Source organism: Neoarius graeffei, chromosome 21 (genome assembly GCF_027579695.1).
Source record: "Neoarius graeffei isolate fNeoGra1 chromosome 21, fNeoGra1.pri, whole genome shotgun sequence".
Classification (NCBI taxonomy): domain Eukaryota; kingdom Metazoa; phylum Chordata; class Actinopteri; order Siluriformes; family Ariidae; genus Neoarius; species Neoarius graeffei.
This window is the reverse complement of record NC_083589.1, coordinates 56,012,192-56,030,879: the sequence shown is the minus strand read 5'-3', so window position 1 is coordinate 56,030,879 and position 18,688 is coordinate 56,012,192. Positions and strand designations below refer to the sequence as shown.

At 41.2% G+C, this 18,688-nt stretch overlaps 1 protein-coding gene across 3 annotated transcripts in view; it reads left to right on the top strand.

Moving 5' to 3' along the window:
* srgap1b (SLIT-ROBO Rho GTPase activating protein 1b) overlaps positions 1-17,707 on the top strand; it is a 126,737-nt gene extending 109,030 nt beyond the window's left edge. For all 3 annotated transcript variants that reach the window (XM_060903394.1, XM_060903392.1, XM_060903393.1), the window contains 5 exons: positions 2,408-2,487; positions 4,465-4,642; positions 9,427-9,561; positions 9,891-10,257; positions 15,338-17,707. In XM_060903394.1, coding sequence (XP_060759377.1) covers positions 2,408-2,487; positions 4,465-4,642; positions 9,427-9,561; positions 9,891-10,257; positions 15,338-15,718 — 1,141 coding nt within the window. In that variant the 3' untranslated portion in view covers positions 15,719-17,707. The remainder of the gene's footprint in view (positions 1-2,407; positions 2,488-4,464; positions 4,643-9,426; positions 9,562-9,890; positions 10,258-15,337) is intronic.
* Positions 17,708-18,688: the final 981 nt, after the last annotated feature.

The window sequence follows — 18,688 nt, the reverse complement described above, 5'->3', positions numbered from 1 at the left end:
GAATATGCTGCTCAGATACAAATCTCCCCCCCCCCCAACATTTTAATTTTGTTCTGGAAAACGAACATTTGGAACTCTGAAATGTTTTTGTAATGTTTTGACTCGATAACATAGAAGCCATAAAATAGAAATCTATAACAAAGTTTGTATGAAAAAAACATAGGGTGCCTAAGGCCCTGTCCACACGGCAACGGATTCAGGTGACTCCGATACAATTGCTTATCGTTTAGGCCTGGCGTCCACACGGCGCCGGCGTTTTGGGTGCCCAAAACGCAATCTTTTTGAGAACGGGTTCCAGAGTGGAAAGATCTGGCAACGTTGCCGTTGTGAAGTCGTCTGGATGAGTAAAACGGATTTGTTTACGATGACGTCACAACCACATGACTGAATGCTTCACGCCGGGTAGAAGTGTAACGAATATCACCAGGATAAAGCCTTACAGAGCACTAGTGAGAGTGAAACACGAGCTTGGATATTTATTATTATTATTATTATTATTATTATTATTATTATGCTCAGTGTTAGTTCACAGTAGTAATGCAAGAAGCAGAATAGTGACAGTAATAGTGAAGCAAAAACATGCAATTGTACAAACACTGCAGCTCTACAGCAAAATATTCATTTATAAAATGGTCTGATTCTTAACACCAGTAGTGCCAATGATCTCATTGCGATGCGATGCGAGTTGTCAAGAAATCCTATAACTTGGTTCATGAAACGCGCTTACAAAATATTTTCACTGTGAATATTTATTGTGTAATGCCTGGTGCAAAGTGAGAGAGAGAGAGAATAGCCCTTAGGGCAGAGTCAATCCCGCCAGCAAAAATAAGGGGAAAAAAGGAGCGATCTCACCTCTTCAGATGATGGTTTAAGTCCTACAGTACATTCCTCAAAAAAGGGCGTAGAAAAGCAAATTAATCCATCAACGTGTATCATTCAATTTATTCCGGACAATTAAAGACGCCGCCTTCCGCGTACGTCATCCTCGTCGCCATTTTGGAAAGGTCAAAGCGGAGAATAAAGATTAGCTGCGTTTAACTGTACCAACAGGTTTACCGTCCAAAGGAGATCACATGGGATTACCTTTCACAGGTGAGAAACAGCAAATTAATCCATCAACGTGTAGTATTCAATTTATTCCGGACCATTAAAGACGCCGCCTTCCGCGTACGTCATCCTCGCCGCCATATTGGAAAGGTCAAAGCGGAGAATAAAGATTAGCTGCGTTTAACTGTACCAACAGGTTTACCGTCCAAACGAGATCACATGGGATTACCTTTCACAGGTGAGACTGGAAAAATACTTTTCATTGTATTTGGTCATTATAATGTAATTTTACGAACAGATTTTCCTGACTTTGTGGCTAATATGAAGTCTCGCGCATAATAGTTTATGCGCATGCGTCCTTACTTCTATTCCCATACGAAAAAGAACAGTAAAGAACTTATAAGAGTTTACCACTGTCTTAGTAGTAAATCCTTATAAATATAAGGATAAATCCTTATAAGGATTTATAAATAAATATATATGCCATGTATGATTTACTCCTGAAAGTGGCCCATTTTGCATTTTCCTCATACAAATTTTTTATGAAAATCTAGTATGTATGAAGTGAACATTGTGCATGGTTTTTACAGATAATGTGTATGATGAATTACACTGTCTTTGTATGCTTCATGTAATGTTTGTAGTTTTAAATTATATTTTACAGTTTAAAATGTACATGCCTTTTATATGTAAATCCACGTGTTGGATTTACATATAAAAGGCATGTACATTTTAAACTGTAAAATATAATTTAAAACTACAAACATTACATGAAGCATACAAAGACAGTGTAATTCATCATACACATTATCTGTAAAAACCATGCACAATGTTCACTTCATACATACTAGATTTTCATAAAAAATTTGTATGAGGAAAATGCAAAATGGGCCACTTTCAGGAGTAAATCATACATGGCATATATATTTATTTATATTTATAAGGATTTACTACTAAGACAGTGGTAAACTCTTAAGTTCTTTACTGTTCTTTTTCGTATGGGTTGTTCTGGTGTGTCCGAAGGGACCGTCTTACAGCGCCCCTAGAGGTGTGGCATGTGTATTGCATCGTTTTCAGCAAGCGTTGCGTTGCCATATGGACCTGATTTCTACTGATCGTTGCCCATTTGGAGGCGATATTTTTTTTAAATAACATCACGTTGCCGTTGTCGTGTGGATGTGGCCTAAGACTTGTGCACAGTACTGAATATTTTTTATAAATATTGTAGGTTGTGCTACAAACCTTGTGACTGTTTTAGCATCAGTGCTACCGGTTTTAAAATCGTAAACCACAGCTGTGAAATTTAAGTAAATGTTTTGCCTTCTGAAAAGTCTTTTGTCTATTTTTCTTTCTCTTCCAGTGAGAGTCCATACAGTGAGCCAGGAGTGTTTGAGGAAGGAGAACAAGATGGCGGCACTGAAACGCAGACCAGTGAAGAGGGTAAATCTCTCTGATAGTCCTATTAGTGTTGGAACAGAGGAGACGGGGGGTGTTTAGGTTCCCGCTATTATGTCCTATATCTGCGTTACAGTTGTGGAAGAAAAACTTCTATAAAATTCCAACCCAGAATACCTAAGCCTTTTTTTTTTTTTTTAAATGAAGCCCGGTGATTTGGTCTGATATTTGTGCCATGACGTGAAACGCTGTGTTGTAAACTGAGTTATATTTTCTTTTTGTTTTTTTCTAGATGGGGAAAACACACAATGTTTTTTATTGTTGCTATACTTCTACAACCTCGATTCCAAAAAAGTTGGGACAAAGTACAAATTGTAAATAAAAACGGAATGCAATGATGTGGAAGTTTCAAAATTCCATATTTTATTCAGAATAGAACATAGATGACATATCAAATGTTTAAACTGAGAAAATGTATCATTTAAAGAGAAAAATTAGATTTTAAATTTCATGACAACACACCTCAAAAAAGTTGGGACAAGGCCATGTTTCCCACTGTGAGACATCCCCTTTTCTCTTTACAACAGTCTGTAAACGTCTGGGGACTGAGGAGACAAGTTGCTCAAGTTTAGGGATAGGAATGTTAACCCATTCTTGTCTAATGTAGGATTCTAGTTGCTCAACTGTCTTAGGTCTTTTTTGTCATATCTTCCGTTTTATGATGCGCCAAATGTTTTCTATGGGTGAAAGATCCGGACTGCAGGCTGGCCAGTTCAGTACCCGGACCCTTCTTCTACGCAGCCATGATGCTGTAATTGATGCAGTATGTGGTTTGGTATTGTCATGTTGGAAAATGCAAGGTCTTCCCTGAAAGAGACGTCGTCTGGATGGGAGCATATGTTGCTCTAGAACCTGGATATACCTTTCAGCATTGGTGTCTTTCCAGATGTGTAAGCTGCCATGCCACACGCACTAATGCAACCCCATACCATCAGAGATGCAGGCTTCTGAACTGAGCACTGATAACTTGGGTCGTCCTTCTCCTCTTTAGTCCGAATGACACGGCGTCCCTGATTTCCATAAAGAACTTCAAATTTTGATTCATCTGACCACAGAACAGTTTTCCACTTTGCCACAGTCCATTTTAAATGAGCCTTGGCCCAGAGAAGACGTCTGCGCTTCTGGATCATGTTTAGATACGGCTTCTTCTTTGAACTAGAGTTTTAGCTGGCAACGGCGGATGGCACGGTGAATTGTGTTCACAGATAATGTTCTCTGGAAATATTCCTGAGCCCATTTTGTGATTTACAATACAGAAGCATGCCTGTATGTGATGCAGTGCTGTCTAAGGGCCCGAAGATCACGGGCACCCAGTATGGTTTTCCGGCCTTGACCCTTACGCACAGAGATTCTTCCAGATTCTCTGAATCTTTTGATGATATTATGCACTGTAGATGATGATATGTTCAAACTCTTTGCAGTTTTACACTGTCGAACTCCTTTCTGATATTGCTCCACTATTTGTCGGTGCAGAATTAGGGGGATTGGTGATCCTCTTCCCATCTTTACTTCTGAGAGCCGCTGCCACTCCAAGATGCTCTTTTTATACCCAGTCATGTTAATGACCTATTGCCAATTGACCTAATGAGTTGCAATTTGGTCCTCCAGCTGTTCCTTTTTTGTACCTTTAACTTTTCCAGCCTCTTATTGCCCCTGTCCCAACTTTTTTGAGATGTCTTGCTGTCATCAAATTTCAAATGAGCCAATATTTGGCATGAAATTTCAAAATGTCTCACTTTTGACATTTGATATGTTGTCTATGTTCTATTGTGAATACAATATCCGTTTTTGAGATTTGTAAATTATTGCATTCTGTTTTTATTAACAATTTGTACTTTGTGCCAACTTTTTTGGAATCGGGGTTGTATTGAAAAGTATCGAGCTGTCTCTTGGCAAACTTGCTCCATACTTTGTTGATAGGTTCTAAACTAAGTCTGTTTACTTTCTCTGTGCATCTTGCAGAGAGTGAGCCGGTGGAGGCCGTAGCGAAGTTTGACTATGTAGGGCGCTCAGGCCGTGAGCTGACCTTTAAGAAGGGAGCATCTCTGCTACTCTTCCAAAGGGCTTCTGAGGACTGGTGGGAGGGACGGTGTAACGGCACTGATGGACTCATACCACACCAGTATATCACACTGCAGGAGTGAGTGCAGAGCTGAACACGCACACATTACAGAAGGATTACACAACACATCTGCTGATGGTACTACGTATAGCAGGGTACAAAAGTCTGAGTCTAATATCTGTTTTGTTTTTTTCATTAGTTATGATGTCCTCGTAGTTCCCTGAGCAAGATTTCAATGTTATTTTTCAGTAGTGTCAACCATAATATCTGACAAATCAGTCATAAAAGACATGGAGTGTAAATCCCAGGTAATTCAGGATCATAAATAGGCATGCAACGATACAAATTTATGACTATTCAAATCCATGAAATAGAAAATGACTCGTGATTATTACCGGGCTGTGTAATCTTTGTTTTTCCTAGCTGCAGTTGCGTTGTTTAAACAGCAGAGGGTGCAATAATATATAATAGCAGGCATGCATGTGACTTCACTCTAGATGGAAGTAACACAGCTCTAATGCTGCCAAAACACACAAGTAGATCTATAATGGGAAAGAGCTGCTGTGTGATTGACTTTCCATGTAAATTTAACAAGAAATCAGAGCTCTTTGTACAGACTGCTGAAAACTAAAGAAAAGGGAAGCAGAAAGGAAAAATGAAGGTAGTAGAAATGTTCATAAATGTTTATTAAAAAAAGGCAGATGTCTTAACTTTTTTTCTTCATTTTTTAATAAAAGGAATGTTTTAGTTAACCTTTAGAAATGTAGGTAAAATAATTATTGTTGGTTATTAAGAAAATGAAAAATTTTTTATTTAACAAAATTAATAAGTTGATAAAAATAGGAAAATAAATGTTGTGCTTTTTCAGTAATATAATTTTCTTCATTTATTTATTTATTTTTTTAAATATTGTGCGAAAATCTAATCATGAAGCCAGTATCGTGAATCGAAATGAATAGTGAATTGGGTGGAGCGTTACATGCAGAGTCATAAACTACACCATTCTGATTGGGTCAGTATTCTATCCTGGGCTTAAGAGTTTTAATAGTGTGTTATAGCATGTGTGTATTGATTGGACTCATCAATCAATGTACTATTCACAAAACCAGTTTTATATAAAAATTTACACAAATACAGTAGCCATGTCTGAATTTAACCCCTACTTCCATATAGTGCATGTTTTGTAGTCTGAATTTCAATTAGATAAACATTTTTCTTGGGTAGCTGATGATGCATAGCTATTGCGTACCCACTCCTTAAAAAATTTCATCTAAAATTTGATTCGTACAGGATATTCTGATCATAAAATGTCCCAAGTTGAACCCTTCCAGGAATTATTCAACGAAACCTTGAGAGCTTTAAAGTGATACTGCACCATAAATCCAGTGGAGAACCAACGTGTGCGGCTTCCTGTACCACAGAGCACAGCGATTTCCTTTAGCTCGAAGTTTACTTGATAACACCTCCGAGGCCATCGTTGTAAACCAGATGTCAGTGGATTTATAGTTTTGGTTCATACACCAAGCATAAGAGAGTGAGTGAGAGAAAATATTTCACACAGTTGTTGATTTGTTTCAATCTACAGTGTTTGGTCGACTCGGATTATTAGACCCAGCTGTATAGTTACTGCAGTGCTCATCATTAATTATTGGTATTTAGTTTAAGTATGCAGGTGTTTGTAGAAAATCGCGCGTTGTTTGGTCGAGAGATTCGGACTATTTCTCGATAATCACCTCGAGTGACTCTGCAAAATGGTGGCCAATCGCTTAATCACTGGAAGTGAGGAAGAATTACAAATTATGAAAGAAAATGCTGTTTCTAAAAGCACTAAAGATGCTATGAAGTTTGGTTAAAGGTAAGGTGGAATTGTGATTTATTTTATCGATTTCAGAACAAAGTATTTTATGTGAGTCGGCATCGATAAATGACACAAGTCTGCGCCGCGCCTTTATTACATTTGCATGCCACTTTAAGTTTGAAATAAATTTTTTTTTAACATTAATTTTTTAAAATGATCACCTGTGCATTGATGATGAAACAGTTTATCCACCTCCGGCTCGGTGAATAATAACCTCGACTTCGTCTGGGGTATTATTTAAATAATATTGGCTGGCTTTTTTTTTCATGGTGTATCGGATATATTCCATTCAGTGAGCATGATATTGAACGAGTCGAAGACAAGTAGCTGAATGGAATATATCTGATGGACTACGAAAAAAAGCCAGCCAATATTATTATTATTATTATTATTATTATACATACACTCTTCATATCAGCATTCTTGAACGCCAACGCTAGCTTACCCACGAGTTGGCATTGTCAGTGCAGCAGTACAGTCACCTTCCAGCTGGTGTAGCGTTCGTCAGTAGTGTTAGCGCATGCTAATAAAGCAGTCAAGCCAGTGCTATCGAGAGCAAGTAGCACAGACTAACAACCAAGAAACTAAGATTTCTGTCTCCAGACTCTTCTTACATGCTGCACGCTCACCACAGTATTTTTCACTCAGACTTAAGTATTCATTTCTCTGTGTAATTTACCGAGTTACTTTTAAAATCAATATCGACAGCTACACACAGCGGCGCGACCTGACAGCCAAAATTCTCTCAAAATCTTCCATATTTAATGAAGCAAATCTGGTAGCCATGTTTGTTTTACAAATTGTCACAGTCGCTCACTAGCACGGAAGTTTTACATCTCCAATGCGTCTCTTTTCCAGTTTTTCGATGTCCGTTGGTATGTTTTTCCTCTTGTAAATATGCATGAAGAATACCTAATGAAGTTTTGGTAGCCTTTCGGGTGTTCAACACGTCTTTCTCTTTCCCGGTGAGCACAGAAATGATTGTCCACATGCGCAGCAGAAAACGTTCTCGTTGGATATTCACATCAGCTCCAACATGTGATGTCATGTTGTTTTGACAACCATGCAATATCGTAAACCATATTCAACGCTCATTCTCCATTGGGTAGAGTGACGTACAGTGGTGCTTGAAAGTTTGTGAACCCTTTAGAATTTTCTATATTTCTGCATAAATATGACCTAAAACATCATCAGATTTTCACACAAGTCCTAAAAGTAGGTAAAGAGAACCCAGTTAAACAAATAAGACAAATATATTATACTTGGTCATTTATTTATTGAGGAAAATGATCCAATATTACATATCTGTGAGTGGCAAAAGTATGTGAACCTCTAGGATCAGCAGTTAATTTGAAGGTGAAATTAGAGTCAGGTGATTTCAATCGATGGGATGACAATCAGGTGTGAGTGGGCACCCTGTTTTATTTAAAGAACAGGGATCTATCAAAGTCTGATCTTCACAACACATGTTTCTGGAAGTGTATAATAGTACGAACAAAGGAGATTTCTGAGGACCTCAGAAACAGCATTGTTGATGCTCATCAGGCTGGAAAAGGTTACAAAACAATCTCTAAAGAGTTTGGACTCCACCAATCCACAGTCAGACAGATTGTGTACAAATGCAGGAAATTTAAGACCATTGTTACCCTCCCCAGGAGTGGTCAACCAACAAAGATCACTCCAAGAGCAAGGCGTGTAATAGTCGGCGAGGTCACAAAGGACCTCAGGGTAACTTCTAAGCAACTGAAGGCCTCTCTCACGTTGGTTAATATTAATGTTCATGAGTCCACCATCAGGAGAACACTGAACAACAATGGTGTGCATGGCAGGCTTGCAAGGAGAAAGCCACTGCTCTCCAAAAAGAACATTGCTGCTCATCTGCAGTTTGCTAAATATCACGTGGACAAGCCAGACAGCTATTGGAAAAATGTTTTGTGAAGGATGAGACCAAAATAGAACATTTTGGTTGAAATGAGAAGCCTCATGTTTGGAGAAAGGAAAACACTGCATTCCAGCATAAGAACCTTATCCCATCTGTGAAACATGGTGGTGGTAGTATCATGGTTTGGGCCTGTTTTGTTGCATCTGGGCCAGGATGGCTTGCCATCATTGATGGAACAATGAATTCTGAATTATACCAGTGAATTCTAAAGGAAAATGTCAGGACATCTGTCCATGAACTGAATCTCAAGAGAAGGTGGGTCATGCAGCAAGACAACGACCCTAAGCACACAAGTCGTTCTACCAAAGAATGGTTAAAGAAGAATAAAGTTAATGTTTTGGAATGGCCAAGTCAAAGTCCTGACCTTAATCCAATCGAAATGTTGTGGAAGGACCTGAAGCGAGCAGTTCATGTGAGGAAACCCACCAACATCCCAGATTTGAAGCTGTTCTGTACGGAGGAACGGGCTAAAATTCCTCCAAGCCAGTGTGCAGGACTGATCAACAGTTACCGCAAACGTTTAGTTGCAGTTATTGCTGCACAAGGGGGTCACACCAGATACTGAAAGCAAAGGTTCACATACTTTTGCCACTCACAGATATGTAATATTGGATCATTTTCCTCAATAAATAAATGACCAAGTATAATATTTTTGTCTCATTTGTTTAACTGGCTTCTCTTTATCTACTTTTAGGACTTGTGTGAAAATCTGATGATGTTTTAGGTCATATTTATGCAGAAATATCGAAAATTCTAAAGGGTTCACAAACTTTCAAGCACCACTGTAATACATGTAGCATAAGCAATAGGCTAACAATATTGCATGCTATCAAACCAAATGAATGAAACCCGCTAGAAGGGAATAGAACACGTGTTTTTTATTTTTTTTTTTTTCATCGAAAATGTGTCCTGTATGTATAATAATTCCTGATATTCACTTCACCTTCAGCGAATAATTGTTAAATATGATTTTCTTTCGGTCCCACTGATTTTAGGGGTTATTTCAGGGCCGACTGTGTTAATGATGGATAAGCTAAGCTAACAGCATCGTTGTGGTTTCAGTGAGGAGGCCATGTCAGACACGCTGAGTCAGAAAGCAGACAGTGAACACAGCAGCACTCCGACAGATGAAGTAAACTCCAGGAGATCCCTGACCTCCCCAACTGAACCCAGAATTCCAGAAACCTTCATCAGCCGGTGAGCGCACACGCTTACTCATTTCTCAATTCACAACAGAAATGGAAGAGAAACCCTCATGTTCTTCAAAGACACATACTCACCCTCGGAGACTTTTTTTTTTTTTTATTTTCCTTCATCAGAGTGCAGCTGTGAGGAATATGAGGTCTTGTACTGAGGAAATTCCATTCCACTTGACTAGAACCGAGGCCTGAGTCACACGTTTCACACTGTTAGACACTTTGACAGCGAAACTTTCCCACAAAACCGAATTACTGACCCCCACAGAGCAAATTCGTCTCATTCTTTATTAACTCATTCATCACCCTTATTATTATCTCTACATCCAGTCACAGGAAGAGGACTGAGGCCCTCCTGCGCCGTGCCCCTGGTCATTGCCATGGCAACGGTCTGGAGCGCAGCTCGCCGCCGGTTACCGTGACCGTGACGGGCCACTTCAGCCCACGGGAGCTGCTGCGTGGACACAGCGGACACCAGGACAGCCCCGAAACGACGCGCCGCCGTGCAGGACACAACAGCAGCAACTCGTCCAACACCACCACCAACGGCACTCTGAGCTCCAGCATCAACCGTCACGAGTCTCTGCGTAGAGACAGGGAGCGGGAGAGTCCACCCATCCGCCAGTCCCCATCCGCACTGCACTGCAGTGTCCCTGAACAGCGTACACGCACACTCAACACACACACCATGGCACAGGTCAGTGATGCAGTGTTCAACCAAAATACACACAACACTATTCTGTATAATATTTATATTATAATCAAAGGCGGGTGGCACGGTGGTGTAGTGGTTAGCGCTGTCGCCTCACAGCAAGAAGGTCCGGGTTCGAGCCCCGTGGCCGGCGAGGGCCTTTCTGTGCGGAGTTTGCATGTTCTCCCCGTGTCCGCGTGGGTTTCCTCCGGGTGCTCCGGTTTCCCCCACAGTTTCCCCCAAAGACATGCAGGTTAGGTTAACTGGTGACTCTAAATTGAGCGTAGGTGTGAATGTGAGTGTGAATGGCTGTCTGTGTCTATGTGTCAGCCCTGTGATGACCTGGCGACTTGTCCAGGGTGTACCCCGCCTTTCGCCCGTAGTCAGCTGGGATAGGCTCCAGCTTGCCTGCGACCCTGAAGGACAGGATAAAACGGCTACAGATAATGAGATGAGACGAGATGAGATCTATTGCATTACATACTCTGATCATGCTCTGGGAGCGTGATCAGCTCTAAAGCTGATTGGATCTTCTCTAATCGCTGGCTCATACGCACGTCTGCTACGCACGTAATGAGCATGATGAGATGAACATGTTTCGGTGCAGAATGTTCTAAGTCGTTAGTCCTTGAAGAGGCGACACTCGGTGAAAAGGAAAATTACAAAACTGTATGACACTAAAATTTACTCTACAGTCTCTGATGCCACTTCCTGATATATGGGGGAGGACACGTAGCCTTATATGGTATCATCAGGGCATTAGTTATGCTAATTTCCAGCTATCATGACCACGTGCTGAATTACATACAGGTAACATCCATCATGTTTACGCACGGTTATCTCAAGTTAAGGGCGTTTCCTGAATCTGACATGGCACACTTGAATGAGCCCACTGTACAGAAAAGCTAAGAGGAATTTAAGATAAGAATCCAAAAAAAAAAGACTGTGTGAAAGTTTTATCCAGAGTGCTGTGGGGTGTTTTTAAAGCCTCGGTCACAACCGGCCGGCCATGCTCCTACGGCCGGTCTACGTGCAAAAAAACGCAAGAAACGCACGGAGGGCGCGCGTGTGACGTGCTGATTTTCGAGCCGTAGACTGGCTGCAGAGGTTCTTTGTCATGTCAAACTCTACGGGCGCTTACGTTTTTTTCAGGTTGCAAGACTAACTTGCGGCCAACGCGCGTCTTTCTCCACGAACAACAAAAAAAAAAAAACGCAGCGATTTGGGAAACGCCAAAAATCGCACGGCCAAAAAATCGTACGTCCGGTTGTGACCTAGGCTTAAGGGGGGGGAAAATACAAAATGTTCTTGTATGAGGCCCAATGAATCTAAAGTTTTACTGATATATATATATTTTTTTATTTTTCCCCCCGATATTCTCCAAACTTTACTCATGGCCAGTTCCCACCCACCACACAGCTCTCCCTGTCACATGACCGCTACTAACCAGGGAGGGCGAAGGTTATTGTGCATCTTTTCAAACTGCTGCTCATGCTGTTCAGCAGGGACGTAACACAACGCACCCGGAGGAAAGCGCGATCCACCGTCGAGCTCCTAGACGATCATGATTGGCTACCGTTGCTGTAATTGACAGGGCAGTGTGTGTATGCCACGTGTACCTACTAGAGCTGTAACGATACACCCAACTCACGATTCGATTCATATCGTGATTTTTGACCCACGATTCGATACGCCCACGATTTTTTTTAAAATGTTTTTTTAAAGTAGTAAATTTGACTTAACATTTACTTACTTACATTAACTATTTAATAACAAATAATTCAGACCACTGCAGAGAATGAGTAATATGTATGCAAAAATGAACAAATGTATATCCAAAGATTGTTTTATTTCTCAAAATAATACTGTTGAGCCGGAAGCTCTGTTTTTTTTCGGTTCTGAAAGTCATTTTTCCAAATCGTGTAAATCCGTTAAGATTTTTTTTGGGGGGGGGTGGCTCTCTCACTGTCTCACTCTCATAGGGCCAATGATTTTCTGTGATCGCGGAAAACAGATGGAAATTACGGAATTTTTATGGTGAAACGTTGCTCGCGTGTCAAAATGTAACTGCCGCAGAAGGCTTCCGCCCAAGCAGACATGCCTTCAGTGTTGCCAGATATTGCTAACGTTTTCCACCCCAAAATATGTTCAAAACCAGCCAAAAAGCACCTAAACCCGCCCAATCTGGCAACACTGCATGCCTTTCCGGTCAAGTGATTGTGATTGGCTCGTGGCACACCTAGCCAGCCAATGAGCTGCTTGTTTACAGATTCGCTCCCCGCGTCGCAACCAGAATGGCGACCGCTTAAAAGAAATGAATGCTCTGCCAGTGGCGAGTGTGGACGTTGCATGACTCGCAGAAGATTGTCGCAGGTCGGCGAAAAAACGACTTACTAATAGATATTTTAAAAAAATGTAATTTAAATAAAAAGTAAAGTATTCATAAATTGAAGTTTGGAAGCGCCTCTGTTTTTGGGCTGAGGAGAAGTTTGAAAGGGTGTACCGCGATTCTGCCTTCTTGTATCGCGATACGGATCGTAGCTCTGCGTATCGCGATTTCGATTTCGATACGCAGCCCTAGTACCTACGGTACCTGAGAGCACAGGCCAGTTTTGCTCTCTTGAGTTCCCGGTTCATTGGGATTCAACCTCATGATCTCTGGATGAGAAATTGCCTTCCTTTTTTTTTTGCTTCTTAAGAAAGTAAGAAATTCCAGCTTCCCTGGTTCATGTGGTATGAACACATCATGTAACATTTTCGCTAATGTTGCTCTGTCTGTCGCAGTGTTCATTTCCGACTAATGGATTCTTTTTAATAAATTAAAGTTAACTTGCGATTTTTAAAGCAACTTGGCAGATCTAATGTCCACAGATGGGTTTTCTTGCTTCCCAATGTTTCATAAATTCTATGATCATTCAAAAAAGTCCTGAATGTACCTTGCAAATTATAGACATTGACTATCATTAATATCAGTAGGTGATGTTACTCATCATTTCTGTTAAATGTAATAAAATCTTCTCTTTATAGCCACATCAATTCAAAGCATGAAGCTTTCTTGGGACATTTTTTTGGCACTTTTCATTTCAATTTGGCAAAAACGCTAACGGACGGAAACCTTCAGCGTGAATGTGCAGTTACTCTTGAAACAGATGAGAAGACGTTCATATAAACATTAAAGCTGTGATTTAAATTACAGTCAGCACGAGTGTCAGAGCTGCAGTGATAGAAAATTAATGACCAGTCTTTCTTCTGACCAGTCATTCTTGTAACTCAGCACTTCTCGTTTATATAGTTTTTTTTCTTTGAAAATGTGGAAAAATAGTAACCTAGACAGTAGTCTGTAATGAATGTGATGATGAAATCTTTGCTTTAAGCTCAAAATATCACTCAGTGCACCACTTGGGCATTTTATACAGTGGTGCTTGAAAGTTTGTGAACCCTTTAGAATTTTCTATATTTCTGAATAAATATGACTTAAAACATCATCAGATTTTCACCCAAGTCCTAAAAGTAGATAAAGAGAACCCAGTTAAACAAATGAGACAAAAATATTATACTTGGTCATTTATCTACTGCGGAAAATAATCCAATATTACATATCTCTGAGTGGCAAAAGTATGTGAACCTCTCGGATTAGCAGTTAATTTGAAGGTGAAATTAGAGTCAGGTGTTTTCAATCAATTGGGATGGCAATCAGGTGTGAGTGGGCACCCTGTTTTATTTAAAGAACAGGGATCTATCAAAGTCTGATCTTCACAACACACGTTTGTGGAAATGTATCATGGCACGAACAAAGGAGGTTTCTGAGGACCTCAGAAAAAGCGTTGTTGATGCTCATCAGGCTGGAAAAGGTTACAAAACCATCTCTAAAGTGTTTGGACTCCACCAATCCACAGTCAGACAGATTGTGTACAAATGGAGGAAATTCAGGACCATTGTTACCCTCCCCAGGAGTGGTCGACCAACAACAATCACTCCAAAAGCAAGGCGTGTAATAGTCGGCGAGGTCACAAAGGACCCCAGGGTAACTTCTAAGCAACTGAAGGCCTCTCTCACATTGGCTAATGTTAATGTTCATGAGTCCACCATCAGGAGAACACTGAACAACAGTGGTCTGCATGGCAGAGTTGCAAGGATAAAGCCACTGCTCTCCAAAAAGACCATTGCTGCTTGTCTGTAGTTTGCTAAAGATCATGTGGACAAGCCAGAAGGCTATTGGAAAAATGTTCTGTGGATGGATGAGACCAAAATAGAATTTTGGTTTAAATGAGAAGCGTTATGTTTGCAGAAAGGAAACCACTGCATTACAGCATAAGAACCTTATCCCAGCTGTGAAACATGGTGGTGGAAGTATCATGGTTTGGGCCTGTTTTGCTGCATCTGGGCCAGGACAGCTTGCCATCATTGATGGAACAATGAATTCTGAATTATACCAGTGAATTCTAAAGGAAAATGTCAGGACATCTGTCCATGAACTGAATCTCAAGAGAAGGTGGGTCATGCAGCAAGACAATGACCCTAAGCACACAAGTCATTCTACCAAAGAATGGTTAAAGAAGAATAAAGTTAATGTTTTGGAATGGCCAAGTCAAAGTCCTGACCTTAATCCAATCCAAATGTTGTGGAAGGACCTGAAGCGAGCAGTTCATGTGAGGAACCCCACCAACATCCCAGAGTTGAAGCTGTTCTGTATGGAGGAATGGGCTAAAATTCCTCCAAGCCGGTGTGCAGGACTGATCAACAGTTACCGCAAACGTTTAGTTGCAGTTATTGCTGCACAAGGGGCTCACACCAGATACTGAAAGCAAAGGTTCACATACTTTTGCCACTCACAGATATGTAATATTGGGTCATTTTCCTCAATAAATAAATGACCAAGTATAATATTTTTGTCTCATTTGTTTAACTGGGTTCTCTTTATCTACTTTTCAGACTTGTGTGAAAATCTGATGATATTTTAGGTCATATTTATGCAGAAATATAGAAAATTCTAAAGGGTTCACAAACTTTCAAGCACCACTGTACATTTAATGGTGCTGCTTTAGCCATGAAGGGTGCCAGAACTTTTGTGTTCTTTTACGTGCAGGATATTGAGGAGACCATGAGCCTGGCCTTGAATGAGCTGCGTGAGCTGGAGCGACAGAGCGGGAAGCCGGACCTGGTGCTTGACACTCTGGACCAGATGAAGAGCAGCCCCTCCATTCCGTCAGGCTCCACCCCCTCCACCTTGTCCAGCCCATCAGATTCACCAAGCCCACTGAGTCCCCACAATCCCCTGCCACCTTTACCTGGCCCTTCGTCTCGCCGCTGCCCCGAGCCACTTCCCTCACCCCGCATGGGCGTGACGCTCCGCCCCCCGGCCCTGCGCCCTAAACCTGCCATCCTGCCAAAAACCAGCGCTCAGCCCCCTCAACAGCCCCCGACTCCACCCCAGAACTTCCCTAATGACAAATCGGGCACCATGTGAGCCTAGAACGGGTCCAACCTGAGGAAAAACAGGGTCGGCAATAAGCCTGAGGACTGAATTACGCTTACGAAGGGTCAGACAGGGTGATTGTGTTAATATTGAATAGCTTCCACGCAAGAAGAGTCAACTAGAGTTAGTCTACAATATTATAATCATTTACCGTGTCGTCAGGGTGGTGTGCGTGCGTGAGTGCATATTCTCTTTAAAAAAAAAAAAATGACTAGGACGTAACCTGTGTCTGTGTGCGTAGATACTTTTATAAGGAACACATTCAGAGATGGCAGAGAGAGAGATGGAGAGCGAGATTGCAGATGTTTTTTGGGAGTCTGGCTTTGGGAAGCATCATGTTGTGTTTTTTTTTTTTTTTTTTTTTTTTTTTTTGAGTCAGTGCAATGCATTATCAGTGCTTTGATTTGCTACGCCTTATGAAGAGTAATTCCTGCCAAAAAGAGGCCATCCTTACAATTTGATGCTGCTTTCTTTGTTTATATTTAAGTTATTTACTTGAGTTGAAGGAAGTGACACAGGTGCATCATATGGGACAAGGATTATATCGCATGTAAGGTGTTGATCGTGAATGTAGCGCCTTGCTTTCAAAAGACGTCCAGGTGATTTAAAGAAGACTGAATGTATTAAAGGAGCAGTAAGCAAAATGTTCTGTTGAAATATATAATATATTATAATAAATAAAATATATTATGATATTTTGTTTGTAAATGTAAATATTGTCATGTCAATCAGAGGGACAGGAATCCGACAAGATGATGAACCGAAACCGAAGAGTTGCTTATTGCTCCTTTAACTGAATATTCCACTTTTTTTTTTTTCCTTCACTCTGATACCACATGAAGCCTTGATCACCACAAAACCTTCCTGTTCATCGTGGAAACACAACCCGATTGGATGCCGCGGGAGGGGCGGAGACCAGGCGTACTGAGGGCGCTTGTATCTTTTAATGAGCTTTAATAAGATTCTGTTGTGGAGTCGCTTGGGACTGGTGAAGGAAAGGATGAGGAAGGTGTTAAGAAGCCGGCGTGGTGCGCCTGAGCATGTCAGGCCACGCCCTGTCTTTGGTTGCCGTGGTAACACTTCCATTCTGGCACCGCTGCCGATAGACGCAGACCAACACTCTTGGGGGGGAAAAAATGGTTCTTTGCTTCTTAAAGGGGTTCTCTCTAGGAGGGGAACATGAAGGGTTCCACAGAGGGACAAAACCGAGAACTCTTAAGGGTTCGAGATTTAACCTTCTTTCCTAAGAGTGTAGTAATCACCATTCTGATTTTCAGCCTGTACTTCCAGGTGTGTGTGTGTGTGAGAGAGAGAGAGAGGTGTATAGGTATTGATCCAAATGTATAGATATGCTTAAAAATGAGGAGTTGCATCAGCAGAGAGGTCATGTGACTACCAAACAGCCATGTTTTCACTTTTTTATGCACAAATAATTATTCTGATAATTCTCACTTTTTCCTGATTGTTTTTTGATGTTTTTTCTTTTTCTACCTGCAATATTTTATACTTATTTATTGATTCTTTAAGTGGGTGGTTTTTTTATTTTTGTTGTTGTTGTATTTTTCTTTTTCTTAAAAAAAAAAAGAACCTTGTTTCTACTGGTGCTCTCTCGCGTGACGGCGTGTGTGCGTACAGAGACACACATTTTATGTCCCTCAAACCCACACACACATGCACGCCGTGTGTTCACGCGAAAGTGCCTTTCAGGACGTGTGTGTGTGTAGAGGAGGAGCCTGTTCTGCTACAGATGTCGTCGTGTGCCTGTCTTTCTCTGAAGCGTCGTTCCAAGAATGAAATGTTAAGAATAGAGCTCTTTCCAAACATGTAACCACTTTTGAATGAATCTTTAGTATGTACATTTAACCCATTGTGACGTTGCACTTTCATGTATAGGACTGTATTTGGCATGTAGCATTATATCATGTTGCAGTGCATTTTAACAAGGTGTCAAAAACTGAATGTCTTCGAAATAAAGTAAGTTCATACGCCTCATTCTAGTGTTTGGTATCTTTGTTCTGATGTAAATGTACACTACCGTTCAAAAGTTTGGGGTCACTTTGAAATGTCCTTATTTTTGAAAGAAAAGCACTGTTCTTTTCAATGAAGATCACTTTAAACTAATCAGAAATCCACTCTATACATTGCTAATGTGGTAAATGACTATTCTAGCTGCAAATGTCTGGTTTTTGGTGCAATATCTCCATAGGTGTATAGAGGCCCATTTCCAGCAACTCTCACTCCAGTGTTCTAATGGTACAATGTGTTTGCTCATTGCCTCAGAAGGCTAATGGATGATCAGAAAACCCTTGTACAATCATGTTAGCACAGCTGAAAACAGTTGAGCTCTTTAGGTGGGGTTTACATTAGACCGTATCAGCAGATTAACGTTTTTAAAACGATTCGCGTGCACACAGCAACGCCAATACACGGATACACTAATCACATGACTAAGACGGCACGCAAGTTGAAATGTGTAATGTGTAAATTTCTCCTCAGTGGCTCGGCTCCGCAGGCATCCTGCGCTCCAAATCACTCTGCCCTGAACAGCAAGTGCCCTCTGGAGGGTGCGCACTCCGGCCCTGCGCAACTCACAGAGCGCGCGAGTGAAGCGCACGAGCAGTGATTCGGGACTGAGCCGCTGTGTGTGAGATCCCAGTGCATATCGGGCATGCGCAAGTCACTCACCACTTGCAAGTGGAAGGAGGGCAAGCCTAAAGACAATCATAACTACACAATGGGCAGTATTTGCATCAGTATTTTCATACTTTTATACTCTTTTTAATGAAAGGTGATACAAGGCGGAAGTCCGCGCCGTTTTTCAGCAGTCGCATCACATGACCAACGCCAGCGAATCAGGAAGGTGGATGTCACAGTGACGTTGTCCAATGGCGACGTCGGCTAGAGCTCAGCACTGCGTATCCGCAATGTTTACGCAGCACCGGACCAGACACGAACTGGGTT